At 31.2% G+C, this 23706-nt stretch overlaps 1 protein-coding gene across 3 annotated transcripts; it reads right to left on the bottom strand.

Annotated features, from left to right (window-relative positions):
• Positions 1-1645: 1645 nt before the first annotated feature.
• On the bottom strand, positions 1646-23345 carry LOC130442645 (transmembrane protein 268). Of its 3 annotated transcripts, none has more exons than XM_056776949.1 (6): positions 22881-23345; positions 20738-20853; positions 20386-20679; positions 19415-19630; positions 11055-11214; positions 1646-3146 (listed from the first exon to the last, which is right to left on the bottom strand). In XM_056776949.1, the coding sequence occupies exons 1-6, from the start codon at positions 23173-23175 to the stop codon at positions 3058-3060; spliced, it is 1170 nt and encodes a 389-aa protein (XP_056632927.1). In that variant the 5' UTR covers positions 23176-23345; the 3' UTR covers positions 1646-3057. The 3 variants fall into 3 exon arrangements, with proteins under 3 accessions (XP_056632927.1, XP_056632944.1, XP_056632935.1); XM_056776966.1 differs by lacking the exon at positions 1646-3146 and adding an exon at positions 19246-19334 and having other exon boundaries at positions 5977-11214; positions 22881-23329; XM_056776957.1 differs by lacking the exon at positions 1646-3146 and adding an exon at positions 19089-19334 and having other exon boundaries at positions 11075-11214; positions 22881-23329.
• Positions 23346-23706: the final 361 nt, after the last annotated feature.

Here is a 23706-nt window from a genome sequence, read left to right as displayed (position 1 = left end):
ATCTATATCTCAGGTTTTAATATAGCTACAGAGTTCGTTTTGGTTGAAGAACACTCGCCAAAACACCTTCTTTGTTTTGAGTTTTTGAACACTCAAATCGGTTGAGTTGGAGAGGAGCTAGGCGCGGACATTCAATGTGGAGTTATGGATTTTTGTAGGTTCTTGGCAATTTTTCTACATTCAAAGATCTATATCTCAGGTTCTAATATAGCTACAGAGTTCGTTTTGGTTTAAGAACACTCGCTGAAACACCTTCTTTGTTTTTAGTTTTTGATCACTTAAATCGGTTGAGTTGGAGAGGAGCTAGGAGCGGATAAAATAAAAAAATTAACTTAATAAATTCGAAAATTGGCTTATTTATTGCCTTTAAGGCAGAACAGAGTTCGCCGGGTCAGCTAGTTAATTTACGAAAACTAAATTTTTCTTTTGACAATGATTTTGTGAACATGTCAGCACAATTTTCAGAAGAACAAATATACTCTATTTCAAAAACATAAGTCTTTTATAAATTGATATTTAATGTCAATCAAATCTTCCTTTAAAATCAAATGCAAGGACGATATTATGATGTTTAACGCTTTCGGATGGATAAAGATGGATTTCGACGAACCGACGCCTCAACTTCTTCAATTGTTTCTTCATCGCGAACTGAACGAGGGCGACCAGAGTTTTGACCTGTATTCTCGAACATCCTGTTCCATCTCTTAATGCTATCGTCACTTGGCGTGGCGTGGCGTGTACGATATTCCGCACGATACAGACGTTGAGCAGTCACTATTGAATCACCGTTACGATAATACGCTCGTACGCAAAATGCGCTATGGTCCCCGAGTACTGTTCCATCTTGACTAAAACTCCACAAAATGGCGGACGCCATGAACCCCTCCCCGCTCCCTTTCGTCGCTCCGTTTCGAATGTGGCGCGGAAACAAATACCCGATACTCTTTTTGGACACCTTGTACATGAACCGTTTCTCTGACTTTTTCTTTCAATATACATATTTTTCTTATCAAAGTCTCCTAAATTCCAAAACATTTCGAAAATACGTTGGCAGGAATAATTTTTCCCGATTGTGTATCGTAACTTTTCCCTGAATTCCGCTTAATTTTACGAATTTTCTGAATATAAGTTCCACTTCTGTGTGTTCTCTGAATCCTTCTTTGAAGGTGCTGTTTTGTAAATTCTCATTCTCAATTACTTCTTCTCCCTCTGTTGAAGAATGAACTTCTAAAATTAGGAATCAAAAAATCTTGTTATTTTATCCTTTCCCATGGGTTTAATAATTTCTTTAAATTAAATATTATTTTTTCAATTTCAATTTAATATCAAAACGTAATTTAAATTACTATAATCACTGCTTTCAACATTTTGGGCCGCGCTTTTTGACATCGTCAACAAAAAGTCACTTTCAAAATTAGGATTTTCAGTATTTATATTATTTAGAAAATGTAGGTGATATAAAATATTAAAATGTAATAAGTATATTTCAATACCGATTTATTTTTTGACAGTTCAGCATAAATTATAAATGTCACAAGTGCCAACTTGATAAAAACGCAATATTTGTTCGCCAAAACAATATGGCGGCTCGTTGTGACGACATCCCATAATGATTTAGTGGAATGGAGAAAAAATATGAAATGAATTTAAAATGTACACAAAAGTAAAACTTTATTTTAAAAATATCTTTATAACATGGAGAATAGAAGTAACTGTAATTTATATTAATAAATTCTTAGAATTATATAACAAACTATATTATTAAGTAGCTTGGATTTCTTTGTGACACCTTGTATTATTATCATTTGTTGTTCTCAAAATAAAAACAGCCTGAGGGTAGATTCCTAATGCAAGGTAATTCAAAGCTAAAGTCGAATAGAGTCCTTGCAGTAATTTGGAAATTTAACATATTTAAAAATGTATATATCATGTTACTGCGGTTGTGACGTAGAAAGTAAGTAAATACTAAAACGCGGTCGCCGCGTGTAGCCCTTCAAACGCTATTCTGTTGTTGGAAGTGAAGGTAATTGATTGTTTAGTGCGATTTGTGTTTTTGTTAGAGTTTCAAACACTATTCTAATTGAAATGATGGCCGATGTTGAATTTATCGAAGCAAGATCGGACAATCTAAGGTAGATGCATTCATGGTTGCTACGTTCTTTGCTAATAATCAATTATTTACTTCTTACTCACTAATTTATGAAAATGTAGTGTCATAAAGATGATAGATTTGAAGGTTATGTAACATAAAACGTTACGGACAACATTAAATAAATAACTATTAGAATAAAATTATTTCAGCTGTCAATATACAACTTTTATTTAATATTAATATTGATGAAAACATTTTTTACTATCTATCATAAATATTAAATAAAATAACTAATATATTTGTAGGTAATTCAGCTTTATAGGTATTTCTCACAAAATGAAATTACTTTCTATTTATTGCTATAAATTATGAATGAAATTTTTAAAAATATGTCATATAAAAACAAATTAAAACTAAAAAACATCTTTTAAAAAGTTATTTTCACATAAAACAAGCTAATGTTAAACAAAACCACATTTATAAAAAAGGAAACATCTACTTTAATAATTCCTACACTTTTTCATTTTATGAAAGGTCCTTGTAGGTTTACTAGTCCACATGCAATTATCTGTTTACTTACTTTCTACGTCACACAACGTCACAATCAATCATGTGACAGCAAGTGCGTTTTGGCGCATCATTTAGGTATTTAATTTTTTTTATTATTTTTCTTATGAACTAATGTACCGTTTAAAAAAAATTAAAAAAAAAGTAGGCAAGGACCCTATTGTCATAATTCATTTTGATTTCAAATAATGTGAAGTGGTGTTTCTAGAGAAGAAATTCGTCGTTTATCTTTGTATCCATATTGAATCAAAAGACGGCCAAATTAAACTTAACCTCAAAAAATTGGTGCGTAAATTTTGAGAAGTGAAATGTGTTATATGAGGTGTCACAAAGAAATTTTACGTTTTTAATAAAATATGGACGAATAACTATACTTTGGTATATAAAAAGTAATAGAATTAAGTAAAGATGGGGCCTTGCATGAGGTAAGGATCTGACCGGTCACTCCTATCAGCTGGATAAATACAAAAACGACATGGATAGTGATCTAAAATTGAAAAAAAAATCAAACAAATCAGTAATATAATATTATGGTAACATTTTATAATTTAAATTTCAATGTTGGCAACCAATACATTTGATGATAGCTGCGTTCGGTAACGTCGTTCGCGGAACATAACGATCAGAGAGCGATTCGTATCACGTGATCATAAGTTGTTTATATTGATCATGGTAATTGCGAATAATGAACAAATAACGAAAAAAACTTAACCTAAAATAATTAAAGTCAGCTGGTAATTAGTATAAAATCTTATGAAATTACACAAATTGACTTTTTTAATCCTTATTTGCTGTAGTGTAGCAAAGGATAGCAAATTCGTATTGAACTATTTATTTTATATATACAAAAACAACCCACAATACATAAGTACAAACAATTACTAATTGAGTATTAAAATGTCAAACGAAACGTCAAAAGTCAAAACAAATCTGAGAGCTAACCTTTCAAGATTCGGTGCAAAGTGTTCAAAAATGTATATAACAGAACAAGAACCGAGCATTCAGATCAAAAAAGTGTAGCTTGCCGAACGATTCCGAACAGTCAGTCATCAGATGAACAAAGCCGAGCGCAGTAGTATGAAATTACACAAATTGACTATTTAAATCCTTATTTGCTGTAGTGTAGCAAGGGATAAAAAATTCGTATTGAACGATTTATTTTATATATACAAAAACAACCCACAATACATAATTACAAACAATTGCTAATCGATAGGTATTAAAATGTCAAATGAAACGTCAAAAGTCAAAACAAATCTGAGAGCTAACCTTTCAAGATTCGGTGCAAAGTGTTCAAAAATGTATATAACAGAACAAGAACCGAGCATTCAGATCAAAAAAGTGTAGCTTGCCGAACGATTCCGAACAGTCAGTCATCAGATGAACAAAGCCGTGCGCAGTAGTATGAAATTACACAAATTGACTATTTAAATCCTTATTTGCTGTAGTGTAGCAAGGGATAAAAAATTCGTATTGAACGATTTATTTTATATATACAAAAACAACCCACAATACATAATTACAAACAATTGCTAATCGATAGGTATTAAAATGTCAAATGAAACGTCAAAAGTCAAAACAAATCTGAGAGCTAACCTTTCAAGATTCGGTGCAGAGTGTTCAAAAATGTATATAACCGAACAAGAACCGAGCATTCAGATCGAAAAAGTGTAGCTTCCCGAACGATTCCGAACAGTCAGTCAACAGATGAACAAAGCCGAGCGCAGTAGTATGAAATTACACAAATTGACTATTTAAATCCTTATTTGCTGTAGTATAGCAAAGGATAAAAAGTTCGTATTGAACTATTTATTTTATATATACAAAAACAACCCACAATACATAAGTACAAACAATTACTAATTGATAAGTATTAAAATGTCAAACGAAACGTCAGAAGTCAAAACAAATTTGAGAGCTAACCTTTCAAGATTTGTTGCAAAGTGTTCAAAAATATATATAACCGAAAAAGAACCGAGCATTCAGATCGAAAAAGTGTAGCTTGCCGAACGATTCCGAACAGTCAGTCATCAGATGAACAAAGCCGTGCGCAGTAGTATGAAATTACACAAATTGACTTTTTTAATCCTTATTTGCTGTAGTATAGCAAAGGATAAAAAGTTCGTATTGAACTATTTATTTTATATATACAAAAACAACCCACAATACATAATTACAAACAATTGCTAATCGATAGGTATTAAAATGTCAAACGAAACGTCAAAAGTCAAAACGAATCTGGGAGCTAACCTTTCAAGATTCGGTGCAAAGTGATCAAAAATGTATATAACAGAACAAGAACCGAGCATGTAGGTTGCCGAACGATACCGAACAGTCAGAGTCATCAGATGAACATAGCCGAACGCAGTATAATTGATTAAGTTATAGGGTACTTGAAAAAAGTTAAAATAACATAGATTTTTCTTTATTTAAAAATATTAATTAGATGTTGCATTTTTTTAATGTAAAGTTCGAAAGATAATACACGTGATAACAGTGTGTTATTAAGTATATATCAATACAGGGTGATACAGCATTGCAAAGGTTATGTTTGTCACACAGCGGCCATATTGATGTCATAAACGTCAAAGTCTTGTAATAAAATTAATATAAAAACAAATAACATCGTAAAAATATGCCTATTTACACATTTGCCATACTATATTCGCTATATTGATATATCGTTTGCATAATTGTAGATTTTATTATTGAATGTAAGTACTTAAACTAAACTACCAACCTGAATGATCATGTACGTGAACTGCTTCTTAGAGTTAGTTAAGTATCTTGATCCTCTCACCATGGAATAATTAGTAGAATAGTAATTTGATTAAAAGACCAGTTAGGCAACCAGCACATGTAGAAAGGTTTTGAAAGCTTAATTTGTAGAAACAAATATAAAATGGTTGAAACTTTATATGTACCACACCAACACACAATTACACTGTCGGATAAACGTTTCGATAATCAATTTATCATCGTCTGAGACTGCGTTTACCTTCAGTGTAATTATGAGTGTTGGTGTAGTGGCGGTGTGATCAGTGTGTTTAGTTTTACTGATTTTGATTCAAGTAGTATCTTTTAGTGCAAAAACAACAGTTGGACGCCATCTTGTCTTCCCGTTGTTTTGATTTGTCTCTACTAATCAAAGCGTTTACCATTTCTGTGTCCAACGAAAATGCAGGATGTGATTTTAAAGCTTGTCTACCGAAACCTACGATTCGAGAAACAATTTTTTGTTTCCCGAAATGAATTTATAGAAAAGCCCAAGAAGAGTTAGATAAGTGAGAAGAGGATAAGTTAAAAAATGTAGAAAATATATGTTAAACCGTTTAATAATAAAAATAAGTACATTTTTATTCACAAATGTGGACGGAATGTGTTTAGTAAATATATAACTATACTTAAAACTCAATTTACAAACCAATTAAAACAACAACAAACGCTTTATCATGGTTTTTTGTAAATCGAATTTAGTATACATAACAACTTCTTTGAATGAACATTCTAGAAGATTTTTATTTATATTTAAAAATGTATAACAATCAACGGCGACTAAAAACGGTTGGTTTCTATAAGTGATAGAGAGGTCGGCATAAAAGCCACTAGCAACACGCCACGCCACTCCACCCTACGCGGGACGAATCAAAATTCTCAGATGTAACCTCCCCCTCTCTTTTTATGCCATTCTATGGAAAAGTTTTATCGCGTTGTGTTTATATTGATTCTTCTAAAAACTCTAAAAACAGCTACGTACCTCGTGAACCGACGTCGTATGGCGTGGGGTGGCGTGGCGTGTTGCTTGTGAGTTTCGACCTTTTGCCAGGCAACGCTTTCGAAAAATCGGCAGGTATCCATGCGTGAGGTCTGGTGAAACCGTATTTTTTGACGATTTCCAGTTATTTGGAAATGCTCGAATATTTCGTCGTCGTTTCATACAGGTTGGAGCTTCGCCGCACTACGGGTTAAGTGTTCATTTTGGAGACAAGCACCGTCGTGAGATCTGACACCCTGTGGGGTCTTCTTAAAGACTTAGTTTGTGCAAAAGAATCACGCACCCTTCCCGATCTCCGAAATGCAATTGAAGAAAAATTTGAAACTCTACGCTTGACATGCTTCGCTGGACCCTTTTTCGAATCCCTTTTGTAATGTCTTTTAATAAATTCATTTTAATGCAAATGTTGTACCTGACTCATACCGACCTCTGCATATTTGATTAAAACAAACATTCATCACGTAGTCAATGAGAAGTAATTTGGGGGTGAAACTTTTTTTAATACAGTCTTTCTTTTCTTATGAGAGGGTTCAAAAGTTGTAATTACTGTAATATTAATTTACATGCTATACGGATTTTCAGTATAAGTGTTTGAAGTGATGAATAATTCTGTTCACTGAAAAAACATTCAACATTTATCTGCGTAAATCACAGTTCCTACCTAATGTCACTGTCATTGTCAGTGACAAATAATTCAATAATTAATTTTAGTTCAATTGAAGTAAAAGTGTAATTAATGCTTCTTCAGTTAACTCATATTCAGAAAACTTCCATTATTGCCAAATTGGAAGATGGCTGGTCTATCACAAGATGGCTGGACTATCACAAGATGGCTGGTTTACCACAAGATTGGCGATTGGCAGAGTGAAGAAGCGAAAGGTTAGGTCTGGAGGAAGGAAAATTTGCAATAACACACAAGATGTTGCATTGATAAATTTTTTGAAAGATCGTCCCTTTGAATCGGCTCCTAGTGCTGCATATGCAACATATTTTCCAGGATCTCGAGCTGGGAAAGCATCGCTTTCAAATGAATCCAAAATTGTGTTTGCATTTAATTATGTGTATCGTGATCTGGACTTTTGAGAACGAATTGTCTTCCCAGATGAAAAACATTCGAGTCGTGCTTTGAAGGACATATCCGCGTTTACAGTCAACCAATTTACACAGCTAAAAATATGCTTTGTATGCTATTTCAATAAACAGAATTGTACTTTTAAATAAATTAAAATTTTTTTCAAAAATTCGAAAAAAAAAATATAATTGTTAATGGACCAATAATTTTTCCTTCATTTTTTGTACATAAATATGTGATTTATTTTATAATAATAAAGTGAAAGTTAAACTTGGCAATAGCGCTTATTGTTTGATTCTTTGGTAGCCATATTGGCGCGTATTGTGACAATACACGTTAGTCTTTCCCGCGATCTGTGTTCGTTCGTTATTAAACAAAATGTTAAAATAGTTTTTAGTGATGTGAAATGATTTTTCTAGTGAAAAATAAATGGTGTGTTAAAATATTAGCATCGTTTAATAATTTTACATGAAAAGAATCCAGTCTACTTATTAAACCAATACGTAAATTGATCATTCCTAATCAATACTCATCTAGTGTTAAGATGAGTCTGGAGGAACAAATCAATTGCACTATTGGAAGTTAATTAATTAATCTTCAACACAAAATATACCTTCAAATAAGTGTTTGAAAGCTTCCGATATGAAAATGTTCAAGATTGGTGAACGAGTAAGCAACATAAAATGAAATACAGTGATTAACCAGGTATATATATTTTTTAATAAATAGTGCAAATGAATGTTTATTAACTATGATGAATCAATACTATATAACTAAATAAATAACTAAAACGATATAAATCTTGTTATCCCCGCTAATATTATCTTAACCTATAAAAAACTGACTGTTTATCACTGCTAGAATCAAGTACGGCGTTGCCAAGTTTCATGCGCTAGCATTAAACATCTCGAGTTGAAATCAAATGAAAAATTCAAATAAGAAAAAGAAAAATAATTAAAACTTTTAGTTTTTCAAGCATCCTCATTAGAAACGAGAGCCTGTATCAATAAATTGTATATAAATTTTGTATAAACATATAAGTTCGCGTTTTTTGTTATTAATACCAATACAAAACAGATCATTTTATATTCGAAAAAAATATTCGATAACAATATAGTGATATGAAAGTTTTTTTAATATGATTTGAATAATTCCAAATAGACAAACAACAATTATCACAATGCTTTATTTTTTTATTAATTTGGCGTGTTTGAGATTATTAGTTTGAAATATTCGTCTAGTTGATGACGTAATAGTAACAATTAGTGTCAAGTTGGCATTTTTATTTAGTTAATTCGGTTTATAATGATCAATTAGTATTAAGTTGGTATTTGTGCTTAGTTTCTTTTCAGTACCTAGTGTATCATTACTACCACCTATTAGGTTCAAAATATAACTAAAAACGCTAAATGAGTAGATTATGCCCTCAAGACGAGCTTTGTTTGTTGTTCATATAAACTATTCAATATTTTATTCATCCAAAAATTAAGCTATTTCTATCATTTTGATTGATAAACAAATATTTCTTACTAATGCTTATAAAATTTTAATAATTGTTGTTTTTGCTATTGAAACTTCAAAATTCAAATCAGATATAACAGAAATGTTATCAATAATGTAAATAAACATTCATTCAAATATTATTATATACTATAATATTGCTTCAAAGTATTTTATAATATTGATATGATGTTGAATGATAAATATATATCTTTTAAACATTATTTACTTTCGAACAGTCTTTTTATATGCAAAATTAAGTGCTAAGCATACGCCCCGGAGTTAAATTAGCGCCAATAAAAAATCCCACAAGAAGCCATAAACCTAATAAGAAATTTCGAAAATTCATAGATTAAATTTATTTATGCACACTATGAATACGAGGAAAGTATGAAAATTTCTATCTGTTTCAGTCTAGATTTCTTTAAAAACGCCTTATTCTCACGTAAACCGTACGTGTGTATATGGCCCAACGTATAACCATCGAATAAGAGTTTCTTATGCATAAAAACTTTTTGACTGAATTTTATGAAATATTTATTTTTAAGAAAGCTTTTTAGGCAACCCTCGTATACAAATTGATAGAAATTAAATTGCTGTCAGGTAGTCAAACTTATCAGGCAACCCCCGTACACTATTTTATTTAGAAATAATCGATATTTTGATTCAATTTTAACACTTAACGCCATCTATTAAAATTTTTAGTTTAACCTATGAATTCTAGAAATAATTATTTGAATTTAAATACCATGAAAATACAACATAACAGTAGCTTTGTTCACGTGCCTGATTCCGAATCAGTGTAGGGACTGTTCGCACTGATCACATCAATAAAACAACAATCAGAATAGGCTCGTAATCGAACATCGATCCCAAATAGGTAATCGACTGATTCGGAATCGATTCTAAATTAACTCTGAAACAAAGCTCGTAATTTTAATTAAATACTTCGGCAAACTTCGACGGAGTTCGTCTCCACGTCTTAATATTGTCGAGAACGGTATTTCCATTCGTATTTATCAAAATGTTGAGTAAGAGAAATGAAAGTAATATGAATAATTAGTGCTTGGAATTTTGTTACAATCAAATAAATACCAGCTTCTAAATTGGGAAAATGAGTACACATAAATACAATATTAATGAATCAGTTTAGTGATTTTTTGCATTGACAACCGTTTGTGACATTAGCGTGCATATATTAAAATTATAATTATTTGGTTTCAAGGTTATATACTAATAGAATTATTTGCTGATTATAACATTTCAAAAACCGAAAGTTTTAGTGGAAAAATTTTGTACAAAGTGTAAATAAATTTTGTTTTCAAATTAATATATCAAATACTGATCTAAAGCCACGGTCACACTATACGACATATCATTTAGCAATCGTGAAATTATCAGTAGAATCGATTTAATTTATACCATCATAGTAATTTTCCAATACGGTATGACCTTGAATTTCATATTTAGATTGTTGAAAATTTGAAGTTCAACAACAAAACATTATAATAATTGTTTAATTTATAAGATTTGTGGACGAGAATAATTTTATTAATATACGAGGTGTCATATATATAAAATTTCAAAATCCTCAGTATTATTTTTTGTAACTGCTAATTTTTTTAAATAAATCAAAACAAACAAATATCATACAAAGAGGAATAGAAGTAGAAAGGAAAAAATGGCGGATAACCTGGGAATATCAGGACCGAATTGGGGAGATATATTCAAATATTCAAATTGGCAACACTGCTCTGTTTTAAAACCGATTCTACATTTGACGATTGCTCTTTGATTTACTGTTTAGTAGTATTGAAATTTGTTGACATAGGATGAAATTTGATACGATTTAACTGAATTCCTTGTCATAAATTAAATTGAGCAAATTAAATTAGGATATAGGACACGTCACGCAAATAGTATAAACGTTGATAATTAAACAAAAAAATTAAAATTAGGTATATATGATCATATTTATGAAGGATTTCGAGCTCTATTCGATTCTACTTGATCAGGAAGTGAAAAAAAGGACTTGATAGTTAACTTGCCTGGTGGTTTACAGAATAGATGTTCTTGGATGTATTGACATGGGCACATAACTAAAGAGCAGTGACGTCCCCCGGTGGACGGAGGAGTGTTTAGAACACCCCTAGCCCTATGACTGCCCCATCTAGCTATATAACGTAAATATAATAAAGTTGCTCTTTCCTGAAAAGAAAATTTCCAATAATATTAGTTTATTAAAAAGAAAATTCAACTTTAAGAGAATATGTCAACTGTATATATACAAAAATGACACTGATTTTTTTTTTAAATAATTTGTAAAATCACTCGAAATTATATAAAGTAGATAAGAAAGAAATTTTAATTATGAAATAGGTCTAAAAACATAGATAAATGGATAAAAAAATATGAATAACTTTATAGAAAGCAAGATAAAATATATACGAGGTTACATAAAAATAACTTGGGTCGGCGTAATAATATAATAAGGGAAGTAAGCTAAAAAAAATTAACCTCGTATCTATTTTTCCCCAATAAAAAATATACCAACGGCTTGTCAGTGTAATGGTACTGTTGGAAGAGAGAGAAAAAACATCGGTGTACCACTGTCTCTACTCGCTTATGACTCCTTTACAGTGCCCACCACTTGAAACTTCGATCCAATTCTAATAGAGTAGAGAGAGATAGAGGGTGGTATACTGATGTTTTTTTCCCTCTCTAATAGCAGTTCTGGCCCACTCTGTACTTAATATTAACTCTATGATGAAAACAAAATTAATTTTTAATAGAGAGATACAAAAATGTGTCATAGTGCATTGAAAGTTGTACCTGACATTTTGTGATCTAAAATTGACGTAAATTAACCTCATACGAGGTTTCTTTATAAAATAAACGAGATAGTACATTAATACTAATACCAGTCCCCTAGAGCTGCTACTGTAAACGTACTTTTACTGTAAACAAATCAGTATAGCCTTAGCCTCAATTCGTAGAATAGTAAACCATCAAAATATTGTGAAAATTTAAAAAAATATCAACTTAAACTCACAATTTATTGAAAATGAATGAAATAAGGAAGGTTTTTAAGCTGTTAAGGCTGCGAAAATAAAGTGAAATACGTACTAAAGCAGCATTGAAGCAAAATTTAACAGCTCTAGTCTTGTTATTAAATAACCACACCTCGTATAATACCTCCACCGTTACCCACATGTTTTTATAACTCATGATACGGATTCATCCCACCAGTGATTCATAGCTTTATATAGGGTGAAACAAAAAGGTAGATCATTTTTTTGGCGCCTAAATAGTTTTGATATTTATAAAGCAGCATCAAACTTTTGGTATAAACTTTTTGGAAATAAATATTAATTTTTTCATTTAAACATCGATCAATAAGTTACTGATCAGGGATACAAAGAAAAAGCATCATTATTCTTTCTAGTTTGTCTAGGAAGCTATAAACAATTCTCTGATGAATAAATTCGTTGTTGGAAGTCGTAAAAGTTTGTATACAGGGTGTTTAGAGACTTGATATGCAAAAAATTCGGTAATGAGTAGGTGACGAGATAAAAAAAATTCTCGTACGACTCCTTGTTACCGAGTTATAGGCCCTACACTACTATCTGAAAGCCAGGGGCGGCTCATACCCAATGGTTAACAATCCGTAACTTTTCCAGGGACAACCTGTACTATTCGAAGAAAGCAAGAATTAATTTCACAATTGATTTTTTAACAAAAAGGTATTCTTTGTTTAACTCGATAAAATTTATGGCTTAGATCGTGCACATTAAGGAAACCGTTTGCGATAAAGAAACATTCTGAAGAAAATTATCATAAATTGTAATTATTTATTGAAATTACTTACAGGAGGTATTAAAATACAATAAAACATTTCTAATTATCGTGTTACATAAAGAAAAAATTGAAATCTAGGAAAATTTAGTTGGTTAGCTTACAATTTATCAAAAAGATAACTATAATAAATATTCAAAGACCTTGTACTTCTAGAGTCAACGGAAGATTTTTCTTTGAACTCGAAAAAGCAAAAAATATGGACCTACTAAGTTATTAGCCACTATTCCTGTCCACACATTATCAAAAAATCGATGTTGATTCCATGAAACCGCGTATTTTGTAGTAATTTATTTTAGTTTTGATTTCTAAGCCAATATCTCAGAAACGGTGAGTTGTATTGAAAAAAGTAGTGAGACAAATTTTGTAGAAAATTTTATAATCTACAATTTTTATTTGAAGATTTTTTCGATTTAACTGAATGTTTTTGGAAAAAATCTAAAAAACCGCGTATTTTGTAGTAATTTATTTTGATTTTCATTTCTAAGCCGATATCTCAGAAACGGTGAGTTGTATTGAAAAAAATGATAAAACAAATTTTGTTGAAAATTTTATGATCTACAATTTTTATTTGAAGATTTTTTCGAATTAACTAATTGTTTTTAGAAAAAATCTAAAAAACTGTGTATTTTGTAGTAATATATTTTGGTTTTCATTTGTAAGCCGATATCTCAGAAACGGTGAGTTGTATTGAAAAAAGTATTGAGACAAATTTTGTAGAAAATTTTATAATCTACAATTTTTATTTGAAGATTTTTTCGATTTAACTGACTGTTTTTGGAAAAAATCTAAAAAACCGCGTATTTTGTAGTAATTTATTTTGATTTTCATTTCTAAGCCGATATCTCAGAAACGGTGAGTTGTATTGAAAAAAATGATAAAACAAATTTTGTTGAAAATTTTAAGATCTACAATTTTTATTTGAAGATTTTTTCGATTTAACTGAATGTTTTTGGAAAAAATCTAAAAAACCGCGTATTTTGTAGTAATTTATTTTGGTTTTCATTTCTGAGCCGATATCTCAGAAACGGTGAGTTGTATTGAAAAAAGTAGTGAGACAAATTTTGTAGAAAATTTTATAACCTACAATTTTTATTTGAAGATTTTTTCGATTTAACTGAATATTTTTGGAAAAAATCTAAAAAACCGCGTATTTTGTAGTAATTTATTTTGGTTTTCATTTCTAAGCCGATATCTCAGAAACGGTGAGTTGTAGTGAAAAAAATGATAAAACAAATTTTGTTGAAAATTTAATGATCTACAATTTTTATTTGGAGATTTTTTCGATTTAACTGAATATTTTTGGAAAAAATCTAAAAAACCGCGTAATTTGTAGTAATTTATTTTGGTTTTCATTTCTAAGCCGATATCTCAGAAACGGTGAGTTGTAGTGAAAAAAATGATAAAACAAATTTTGTTGAAAATTTTATGATCTACAATTTTTATTTGAAGATTTTTTCGATTTAACTGGATGTTTTTGGAAAAAATTTAAAAAACTGCGTATTTGGTAGTAATATATTTGGTTCTCATTTCTATTCCGATATCTCAGAAACGGTGAGTTGTATAAAAAAAAGTGATTGACAAATGTTGTAGAACATTTTATAGTCTACAATTTTCCTTTGAAGATTTTTTCGATTTAACTGATTGTTTTTGGAAAAAATTTAAAAAACTGCGTATTTCGTAGTAATTCATTTTGATTTTCATTTCGAAGCCGATATCTCAGAAACGGTGGATTGAGCACAAATTTTGCCTTTATTTATAAATTTGGATGTCCCCAAGTCTCAAACAATGAACTTATTTCCAGTAAGCACAGACATCGTCTGCATCAGTCACCACAAATATTTAAATTAGTCTCTAATAATGAGAAAACTCACTAGATGTCGCCATTACGTCAATAAATAAGCACAGAGTGGTATTTTTTGCGATTAAGTAAACATTCTTTTTGTTTCTCTATGGTTTTTAAAAATCCATAGGACGTTCAGATTGAGAAATTCTAACCAACGAACTATTGGAACGATTTAGCTGAAAATTTGACTGATCTGTGGTTTGAACTACAGTATCCCAATAGAAAAATATAACTTGTGGTGAATCTTATCCGTTTGATTTGTAGCGACCGAGCCATGGGCCATGGCATTTGAAAATACATCTCTCTCCATAAAACAATCGACCCCGGGAATTCCAACCTACCTTTTTTTGGGAGTTCCAAGGCGTGCAATTAACTCAATCCTCTCCGATATACCTGGTACACGTTTTAGGAAAAACCAACACACTTACACGAACCCAGATGAGACGTTTGAATTGAAGAGAAACTCATCCTGTCTCGGGACTGCGCAGCGAGTAGTCTTTCAACGCTTACATCTCCTCGGAACTACGCTGCTTCTAGGGATTTATCACGCGTGACTTAGTTCAATTTTTCGACTTGTATATGATTTTGTGTATATTGTTTTGTTTGGTGCTACCTCATCACTTGTCTATTCTCTGTCGCCGATTGTTATTACATACCTTTCCGTTACAATCTATATTTGTATTTACATATTTGAGGAATTCGTTATGATTAGATTGGACTTGGAGTATGAAGCTTTAATGAGTACGAGACTTATTCTTAGCCTCATATGGTTAGAACTTTAAATCTTTAAACAAAGTTTGAACTTGCTGCTTGGATCCAATTCATTATGGTAGATCTAGAACTACCACCCAAAAGTGTGTCAAATTGAGTTTATGATATTATTAACACCAACAGAAATGATAAACAGAATGGAGGCTGATTGTATCCATCATTTTCAACAATTAAAAGTTAGACGAAAACGAAAAAGGTTCTGTAAGGTTCCTACATGAAAATTTGAATACGACAGCGTCGAGTAGACTGCTGCGAGCGATTTTTAGAGCTTTACCGCGAGCACCAAGAAAGTCTAAGCACTAACGTCTTCTACTATAATCCGACGTCCAGAAGAGATTCGATCGAGTGGCTTCAGAAGGAGATCCCGTGCCAAAAAAACCAAAGGTTTCGAAAATCATTAAAGATGTGATGGCTACAATACTTTAGGACTTTAGGAGGTTATTCTTTTGATTAACTTTGAGGAATTAAAGACAACCGTGGAGGCGGTTTGTTTCTCTGACACACCAAGGTAGTTACTTCGAAAAATAACCGAAAAAAAGGCGCGACAAATTCGCTTTCCAATGCGAATTTGAAAAAAAAGTCTGTAAGAGCAAGGTCGGGCCTGTAGGCCGACGGGAATATGATGTTGATAACGTTTTTTGTCAGTTAGCCGTTAAATATTTACAAGGAGGGTGCTAAGCCATTTTAAATGTAGTTTTTATCGAAATTAACAGTTTTTTGTAATTAAATGATAAAAAAATTACAATAATCTCGTACTCTATTGAGTGATATTATTGATACGATTTATGGAAGACTTATTTTATTTATTATTTATTTTTTATCAATCAAAATTAATCGATATGAATTGATAAACAAGCACCGTTTGGTTATTTGACGATTGTTAGTCACGTAATGATATAAATGAATCATTATTGGCAAATAATTGGTGTAAAATAATAAAAGAAGCAAATATCTAATCAATATCAGGCCAATTACAAGACAAAAACGATGTTGAACGACTAAGCACGACTCTGTATTCCCTTGGGCGCTTTCACAAAACATACCCAATAGAAGGTCGACTTTCATGTACATTTCGGCAACACAAATTTAGTTAGATTGTCAACTTTAAGCCCATTTTCGATTATTTATTTTTATCTTATATTAATGTGACTGTAAACGACCATAAATATCCTTATATACTGATTTTATGATTATTTATAGTTATCATAGGATAAGATTTAGTATTTAAGGCAGTTTGTACACTGATACTGGTTTTTTGATAGTTTCATATTCGCCGAATGCGCTAGTCAAATTATTGAAACTTTTTATTCGCAAGTTGTATAATAAAATGTTTTTTTACAAGTTGTGAGTTGAGTTATTTAACTCGCGAGAATACATAGTTCTGCCACGTACCGTCGAGGGCACTGGCAAATAGAATCCGCCATGTTGTTTCCACTGAATAACAACTAAGTTTGCATTTTTTCTTAGTGTATGTTCGGTGGGAGCTTTTAATAACGAAAACGTGGTCGAAATCCGAGGAACGTACTCCAAACAGAAAAAAAAAACTTTCTTTTCCGTAAATTATAAATCATGGAACGGAAAAAAATTATAATTGGCCAATGTAACGTCGATTTGATGACATTTTTGTTTTTGTTCCCACCTGTATATTTTAAATCTATCGTAGGTGGTGAAAACGCAGTATAAAACTATTTATTAAAAAATGAGATTCGTATACGAAAAATATTAACATTAGTTTTGTATTTTTAACAGAATGCTAAAGAATGACCCTGTATACTTCTCGTAAATCATTATATAGTGTTGTTTCATGCCAACAATGTATTGTTGTTTTATTTTTAGTTCGTATAAACATAACGTTCTATTTAAATCACATTCTTATCAATACATCAACAAAACCAGTCACTTTTATGGTACGAAATTAATTTATTATTAAAGTTGTTGCATAAGCAAACGATATAAATATTTAACAGATTCAGAATTATAAAAAAGAAAGTGTACTGAAAATCAATTTTAACCTAAAAGTTTCCTGATTTAGACTTTTAACCATAGAGTTCATATCAAAGATAGACAGAGCTTTCTCTTTAATCGCCATTAAAATCAAAACTCATTAATGCCGATCCGATTGGTTTTCGAAACTTCAACGTCATGAGGATCCAATAAGAATAGAGTAGAAAGAGATGAGAGTAATATATCAATGTTCTTTATCTCTCCATCAGAAGTTCGGGCCCGCATGAACAAGCTGCCGTATCTAACTCTCTCTATCTTTAATATTAACTCTATGTTTATAACAGCAGTGCAGTAGGTGGAGCCTTCCATACTAGAATTTGAGGACAGGGACGGCTCGAGACACAAACAGTGGAATAAATTATTTTTAATATAAAGTTTAATTTTTTTAAAAAGCGAGTTTGAGTGAAAATACTTTGAATTTCGATAGGAGGATGAATGTATGAGTATTTAAGCTGATGTCTGATTCATAATTATGAACAAAAGGGTACTGAACACCAATTTTAAGCTGAAAACTTATTTAATTCTTGAGCTGACCAATTATTAGCGAATATTTCTCGATCGCGCATAATTCGAGAATGTTTTTTATGTTTATTTTTGACCTTTCAGATGGTCAATCGAAATTCTACACTTGGGGTGCTGATATCGCGGAGACAAAATTTCGTGGTTTAGACTTATAAGGCTTCTGACAGGAGTGCAGAAGTGAAACCTTGACTAGAATTTGAGAACAGGGTCGGCTCAAGCCTTAAAGATACAAAAACTATGGATTAAATAATTATATATGTGATTTTTTTTATGAAGCATGAGTCTGTGAAGATATTTTAATAGGTGGTGGTAGCGTGAAGTTGAAACAGTTTGTGGGGTTACAACCCTTACCCCACTTTCGCAATCTTGAAATAAACGAGTTTATCTAATGAACTATAAGGTTCACAAAAAACTTTTCATGACAGTTTTTGTTACAAATGAAATTCTCTACAACTTTGGTATAGTCACATTTATACGTGGAACTGAAGATAAGAAAGTTATAAGCTAGAATCAATAAAAATTTATGAAAAAAATTTTCTTAGTCGTTCTAACTTTTCATTTTACAAAATAATTGTATCAAAACATTTTCCGAGGATTTTTAGTTGGTTAATACTTCTAATTCTACTTAATAATTACGTTTTTCGAGAATTTAGAACTCAATAATTTCGATTTAAAATCGCTTTTGTAAGTAAATTCAAACTTTTTGAACCTAAAACGGTTAATTTCGGTTGAATTATTAGGTAATTTTGATAATTACATAAACACACTCGTTTTTACACAGAAAAACCATTAAAAATGCTTTATACCAACGCGAAAACAATACAGACTAATTGTAATGGTTATAATATGAGGCCCTTTTAGATTAATTGGAGATACTTCTGTATAAAAATGACTTTATACTTTATCTTTGAGACTAAGTTTGAATGTTTAAACGCCATTTTGTTTCTTAAACGAATATTTTATATACAATATGTTATAATTGAAATTATTTGCTCCATCTATTTATTTACACCAAAACTATAGTACAACCCAACCCAATATGATCACCAATGCAACGAAATAATTAATATAAGTAAAAAATTACTCAGTAAAGGCCCATGCGTATCATAATTCTCGACCACAAAGGGCAGCAATCTCTTTGATTATCTGCCCTTGGAGGTTTGTTCTCCAAAATGTCTTCAACGTATTGACATGGACATAGACAGGTATTAATATGTCTCGGACAGGATCTATTACCAAACCTTTCGTCCAACGTCCAATCTAATCGCCTGCGCAAAAAGTCCTTTCCCCACTTTTGTAAATATCGAAGAAAAAGTTGTTCGGCTTGTCCCTATCGATCAAAAGTAGGTTTTTGTTTTTAAATTTACCATTTTTTTTTTGGTATTATATAATCAAAAATGCAACACTCACCTGTTTTCTGGACAATCTCGTTGTCCTACTACCTTGAATAATGATATCCTGCGCGCTTATGTCCATCCTTTGTTCCCATCCTCCCGTGTGGTCTCTTTCGATTTGGTCTATTGAACTTTGTAGATTAGCTATGCAAGGTGCAGAGTCCAAATAGATAAAACAAATCGTCACTTTGTGGCAACTTATTTTACCCCTGTCATCTAACGCCAAAACAATCTGAAATTGTAGACGAAAACATCATAGAATGCCCCAACACACTCCGAACCAAATCGCCGAATGGACATTGTACACGTCAGGTACTTCTGGAACCTTCCTCGTATATATATTTTGGAATTTTTTTAAAATTTACTCAATAAAGTGACATTTTATATACGATAATCAAATTCTTCAACAAATTCCGAGCATTTTTAGTTACAAAAATTTTAGTCTAAATTTTCAAATAAGATGTGGGGGAGAGTGGGGACCTTGTTACGAAACAACTCCCGTAAGTCCGGTTCTGCTTAACCGATTTTTATAAATTTGATGTTGTTTGAAAGAGTTTTTTTAACTAAATTAACATTTCAACATGCGAAAACAGCATGTTTCCTGTTCCAAGATATGTATTATAATCCATTCGACAGTAATACAACCGGTACACAGTCTCGACGAAAATGGGAAAACTGGGGCATTACGAACGATTTGGAAAAGTTAAAGACGATTAGGGACTCTGCTTGTGCTTCTAGGAGGATCTTAAGAAATAAAATTAGCAACGTGCAGTAGGATACACTGAAAGAACAAGCTGTATTGATACACTAAGAAACACGAAACGTTATTCATTCTAATTATATTGTTTACAAGTAATTATTATATAGAGGATCGAATATTTTCTTTATTTTTCATAATTTCCTTTTGTAATTTCGTTTTAATAGGTTACAAATTAGTGTAGTTGAGTAAAGATTTATTTAAACGAAATATGTATAATTTGTACTCACCTTATGTCTTAGTAACTGTTTATTCACGTTGGCCAAACATTTTTCGAGATTCCTCTGTAACTTATACTTCAAATACATCGATAGAAAAATAGCCAGAGCGTTCAAAATCAACCATCCTATTCCTAATCCGAAAAGCGCGAGTCCTTGCAAACCCGAAAAAAGCAGACCTAATAGTACGATAAAAGCTATTGTTATCCAAAGGACGAGAACTCTTTTATAACAAACGTTGTATAAAGAAAACCTAACATCGTTTACCAATAATTCCAAAGCCTGGACGTATTCTTCCACTGTCAGCTAAAGAATAAAATACAAGGTGTAAAAATGAGAACGTTGATGAATAAAAATCGCTTACTGTTAAACCTTGTGCCATAAGTTCCTCGGGCACTAGTTCTGGACGGAATTGTGCTGGTGTTATCCACGGAAGTTTGGTATTAACGGGTAAAAGTGTCACTATAATATCACCATTTGCTAAAAAATACCTGGTACTAGTAAAGTCATATAATACATTCAAGACTAAACTACCGGTCAAAAGTTTTTGCCCATCCTATACTTCGCAACAAATACAATTTTGAAAAACACAAATATAGAGAATATAGAGCGTTTTCGTTGTGGGATTGTGGCAAAATTAAACGCCAAAACGCTCATAATTTAGCTGGCAGAGACTTCTTTCCATTTCGTATAGATACGAATATAGTAATCATGAAACTACAGTCTGTAATTATTACATATTTAAATTTTTAATTCATCGATGTAACCCCCTCTTGCTTTTTTATTTGGATGCATAATTTTGGCATTCTCTGTAACAAATTCGTAAAATAATCGTTGTCTATTTGGTTCCATTGATTCAATTCGTCCCACAACAACTCAATCGGATTCAGCTCGGGCGACTTTAACGGCCAAATAGTTACTTTCAGTACATTCTTCCTTTCAAATACTTTTTCACAGCTTCGAGGAATGCTTGGAATAGTTGTGCTTGAAGATTAATTTTCTAACGACTCCTATACTTTTTATATACTAAAATATCTCCAAGTTTCACCAGGTCTCCAGTGGCGCTTCCTCCAAAACATCCCCAATCCATCACCATGTCACCATCACCAAGGCCAAACGAATTCGTACATATACGAACTTCACAAGAACTTCTTTGTCCACTGGGACTAAACTACAATCATAAACACCGAAGAAATAATTCACAGTTAAAGATTGATGAAGAAATCAGCCGATACTTGCAGGTTTTAACGAAATATAAACATATTTTTGGTTTGTAAGACACAGTTCCAACCTTTTTTCGATAATATGAAAGAGAAATTTGTTAAAATGTATCATGGGTAAAAACTGTTTACCGGTAGTGTACATTTGTAGTAGTAATTTACAATTATACACAAAAAGTTGTTAAGTCCGGCTCTGTTGTAGTTAAAAGCCCACACGTGTCTCCTCCTCGCAATTTCGCATCGTGAATTTTTAATTCATAAGTACTCTGTCGGTAATACAGAATGCGTTTTTACCGCATAAGGAAACTATTAATATATTTTTCTTATAATTCACCATAAAAAAACATAAACTTTTTAAACGACGTGAAAATATTTATTTACAAATATTTATTGCATAAATAAAAAATGAATAATACAATTTGATACACACATCTACAATTACACGTAATTACTTATATGAATCATCAAAATATTTTTTATTATTCCACAGAAAGGAAATTTGATGCATTTAACTTTTTATTTTTTTGTTGAAGGACGTTACTACGCGAATAACGTATACAGGGTCAGGCAAAATGGACGCAACGCCTAATTTGTAGGTTAATTATGTCTTTTATGGAAAATTGTGACGATTATCTTATTATGTATATTTTCTAAAAGAATGGAAAAATTAATATTTTCTATTTTGTTTATTTTTGGGTGCATTTAAAATAAAAATAAGTTCTCAAACCCAAATTTCTATATTTTTTTGGTTTTTGGTCAATAAAAAATTCAAAAACCATAACTGTTTTCGAAAAGACATACAAAAACGAACAATTTGAAAAAAAAACTATTGAATATCATAATTTAAACATTTCTTTACAATTATTGTAATTTTTTAGGTTAGGATTCCATTTCTTCGTGTTTCATACTTTCTTTGTGACGTTGCCTCAATTACAAAAAGGCTTAATTATTGTTTCTTGTTAATAGAAGTAATAATACGATTCATTATATGATTTTTATCAACCAAAAAGTGTTGAAATTTTGATTTTTAAACTTAGATCTCGTTTTTATCTTAAATTCCCCCCAAAAAAAGTCATTTTTCGACCTTTTATTTATCAAAAATAGAGTTTTGAACGTTTACCAAAGTTGTTTACTATTTTGCAACACGAGAATGATTATTTGATTTTAATAAAAACAATACTAACTTTATTGAAGTTAATTCACTACGATATCGTTAGTTGGACTATTAGCCACGCTCAAAAAGAGAAATGAAAACGCGAAATGAATTTAAAAATTTTAAAAACTTACAAAATCCTTGTCGGACTGGTTCCACGTTAGTAACTGATAACTCCACATTTCTAAATGGTTTAGGATCAGCTACTGGTACGTTATTACCTTCAGCAGACCTACTGAGACTTCTTTCTATATTCACTTGTACACTTTCAGTATTTATTACAGCAGGAGTATCGGGTTCTCGATTATTATCGTTTCCCTGTTCTTCATCGAATTTTACCCAACTTTTGTTATTCGTGGAGTTTTGCGGAGACGGCTGTGTTGATGAGGTTACTGTATCGGACGGTTTCGAAGTTTCTGGGTCACTCATTTTCGAGTATGTTTAAAAATAGAATCAAATATATTCCAACATTTCTTATTTACCTATTAACTTGAGTGATTTTTTTATGTTTTCATCGCACTACAGGTCACAAGACACACTATTTTCGTGTTTTGCCCAGTGTCAATTCATTTCACAGGTGGGACAGGTAAATCTAAACACTGTTGCCGGTATTCGACTTAATTCATATGTTACAAATACTAACAAGAATCGAAATACAATATTGACATCAACATTTATTATTTTCTGTGTGTTTAATTATTTACAAGTAATATTATTACACACAGTATATCCATTACTTACTCTTTATTAGAATTATAGACATTTCAATGTTCTAAATGCTTAAAGATATTTATTTTAATACAATTTGGCAACATCGGAAACTCAAACATTCCTGCTAACTACATATGACACATAATATTTAAGTTTCAAGGTTTTTTTTCACAATATACGTTAGATGTTTGACACTTTCACCTGAATCTAGTTTGTTTTCTTTTATTAATTTCACATAATCTAATTTAT

This window comes from Diorhabda sublineata, chromosome 1 (genome assembly GCF_026230105.1).
Source record: "Diorhabda sublineata isolate icDioSubl1.1 chromosome 1, icDioSubl1.1, whole genome shotgun sequence".
NCBI lineage: Eukaryota > Metazoa > Arthropoda > Insecta > Coleoptera > Chrysomelidae > Diorhabda > Diorhabda sublineata.
Note: the sequence above shows the minus strand (reverse complement) of the source record. Positions and strands in the feature narration are given on the sequence as shown.

Excerpts from the sequence above, each read along its gene's own strand:
- LOC130442645 (XM_056776949.1), bottom strand. The coding sequence starts at position 23,175 with ATGAGTGACCCAGAAACTTCGAAACCGTCCGATACAGTAACCTCATCA. Across the intron at positions 19,631-20,385 it reads AACAGTTACTAAGACATAAG|ATTGTTTTGGCGTTAGATGA; the intron begins GTGAGTACAAAT and ends CTACAATTTCAG. Across the intron at positions 3,147-11,054 it reads TCTATTCTGTAAACCACCAG|ATCACTATCCATGTCGTTTT; the intron begins GCAAGTTAACTA and ends TTTCAATTTTAG.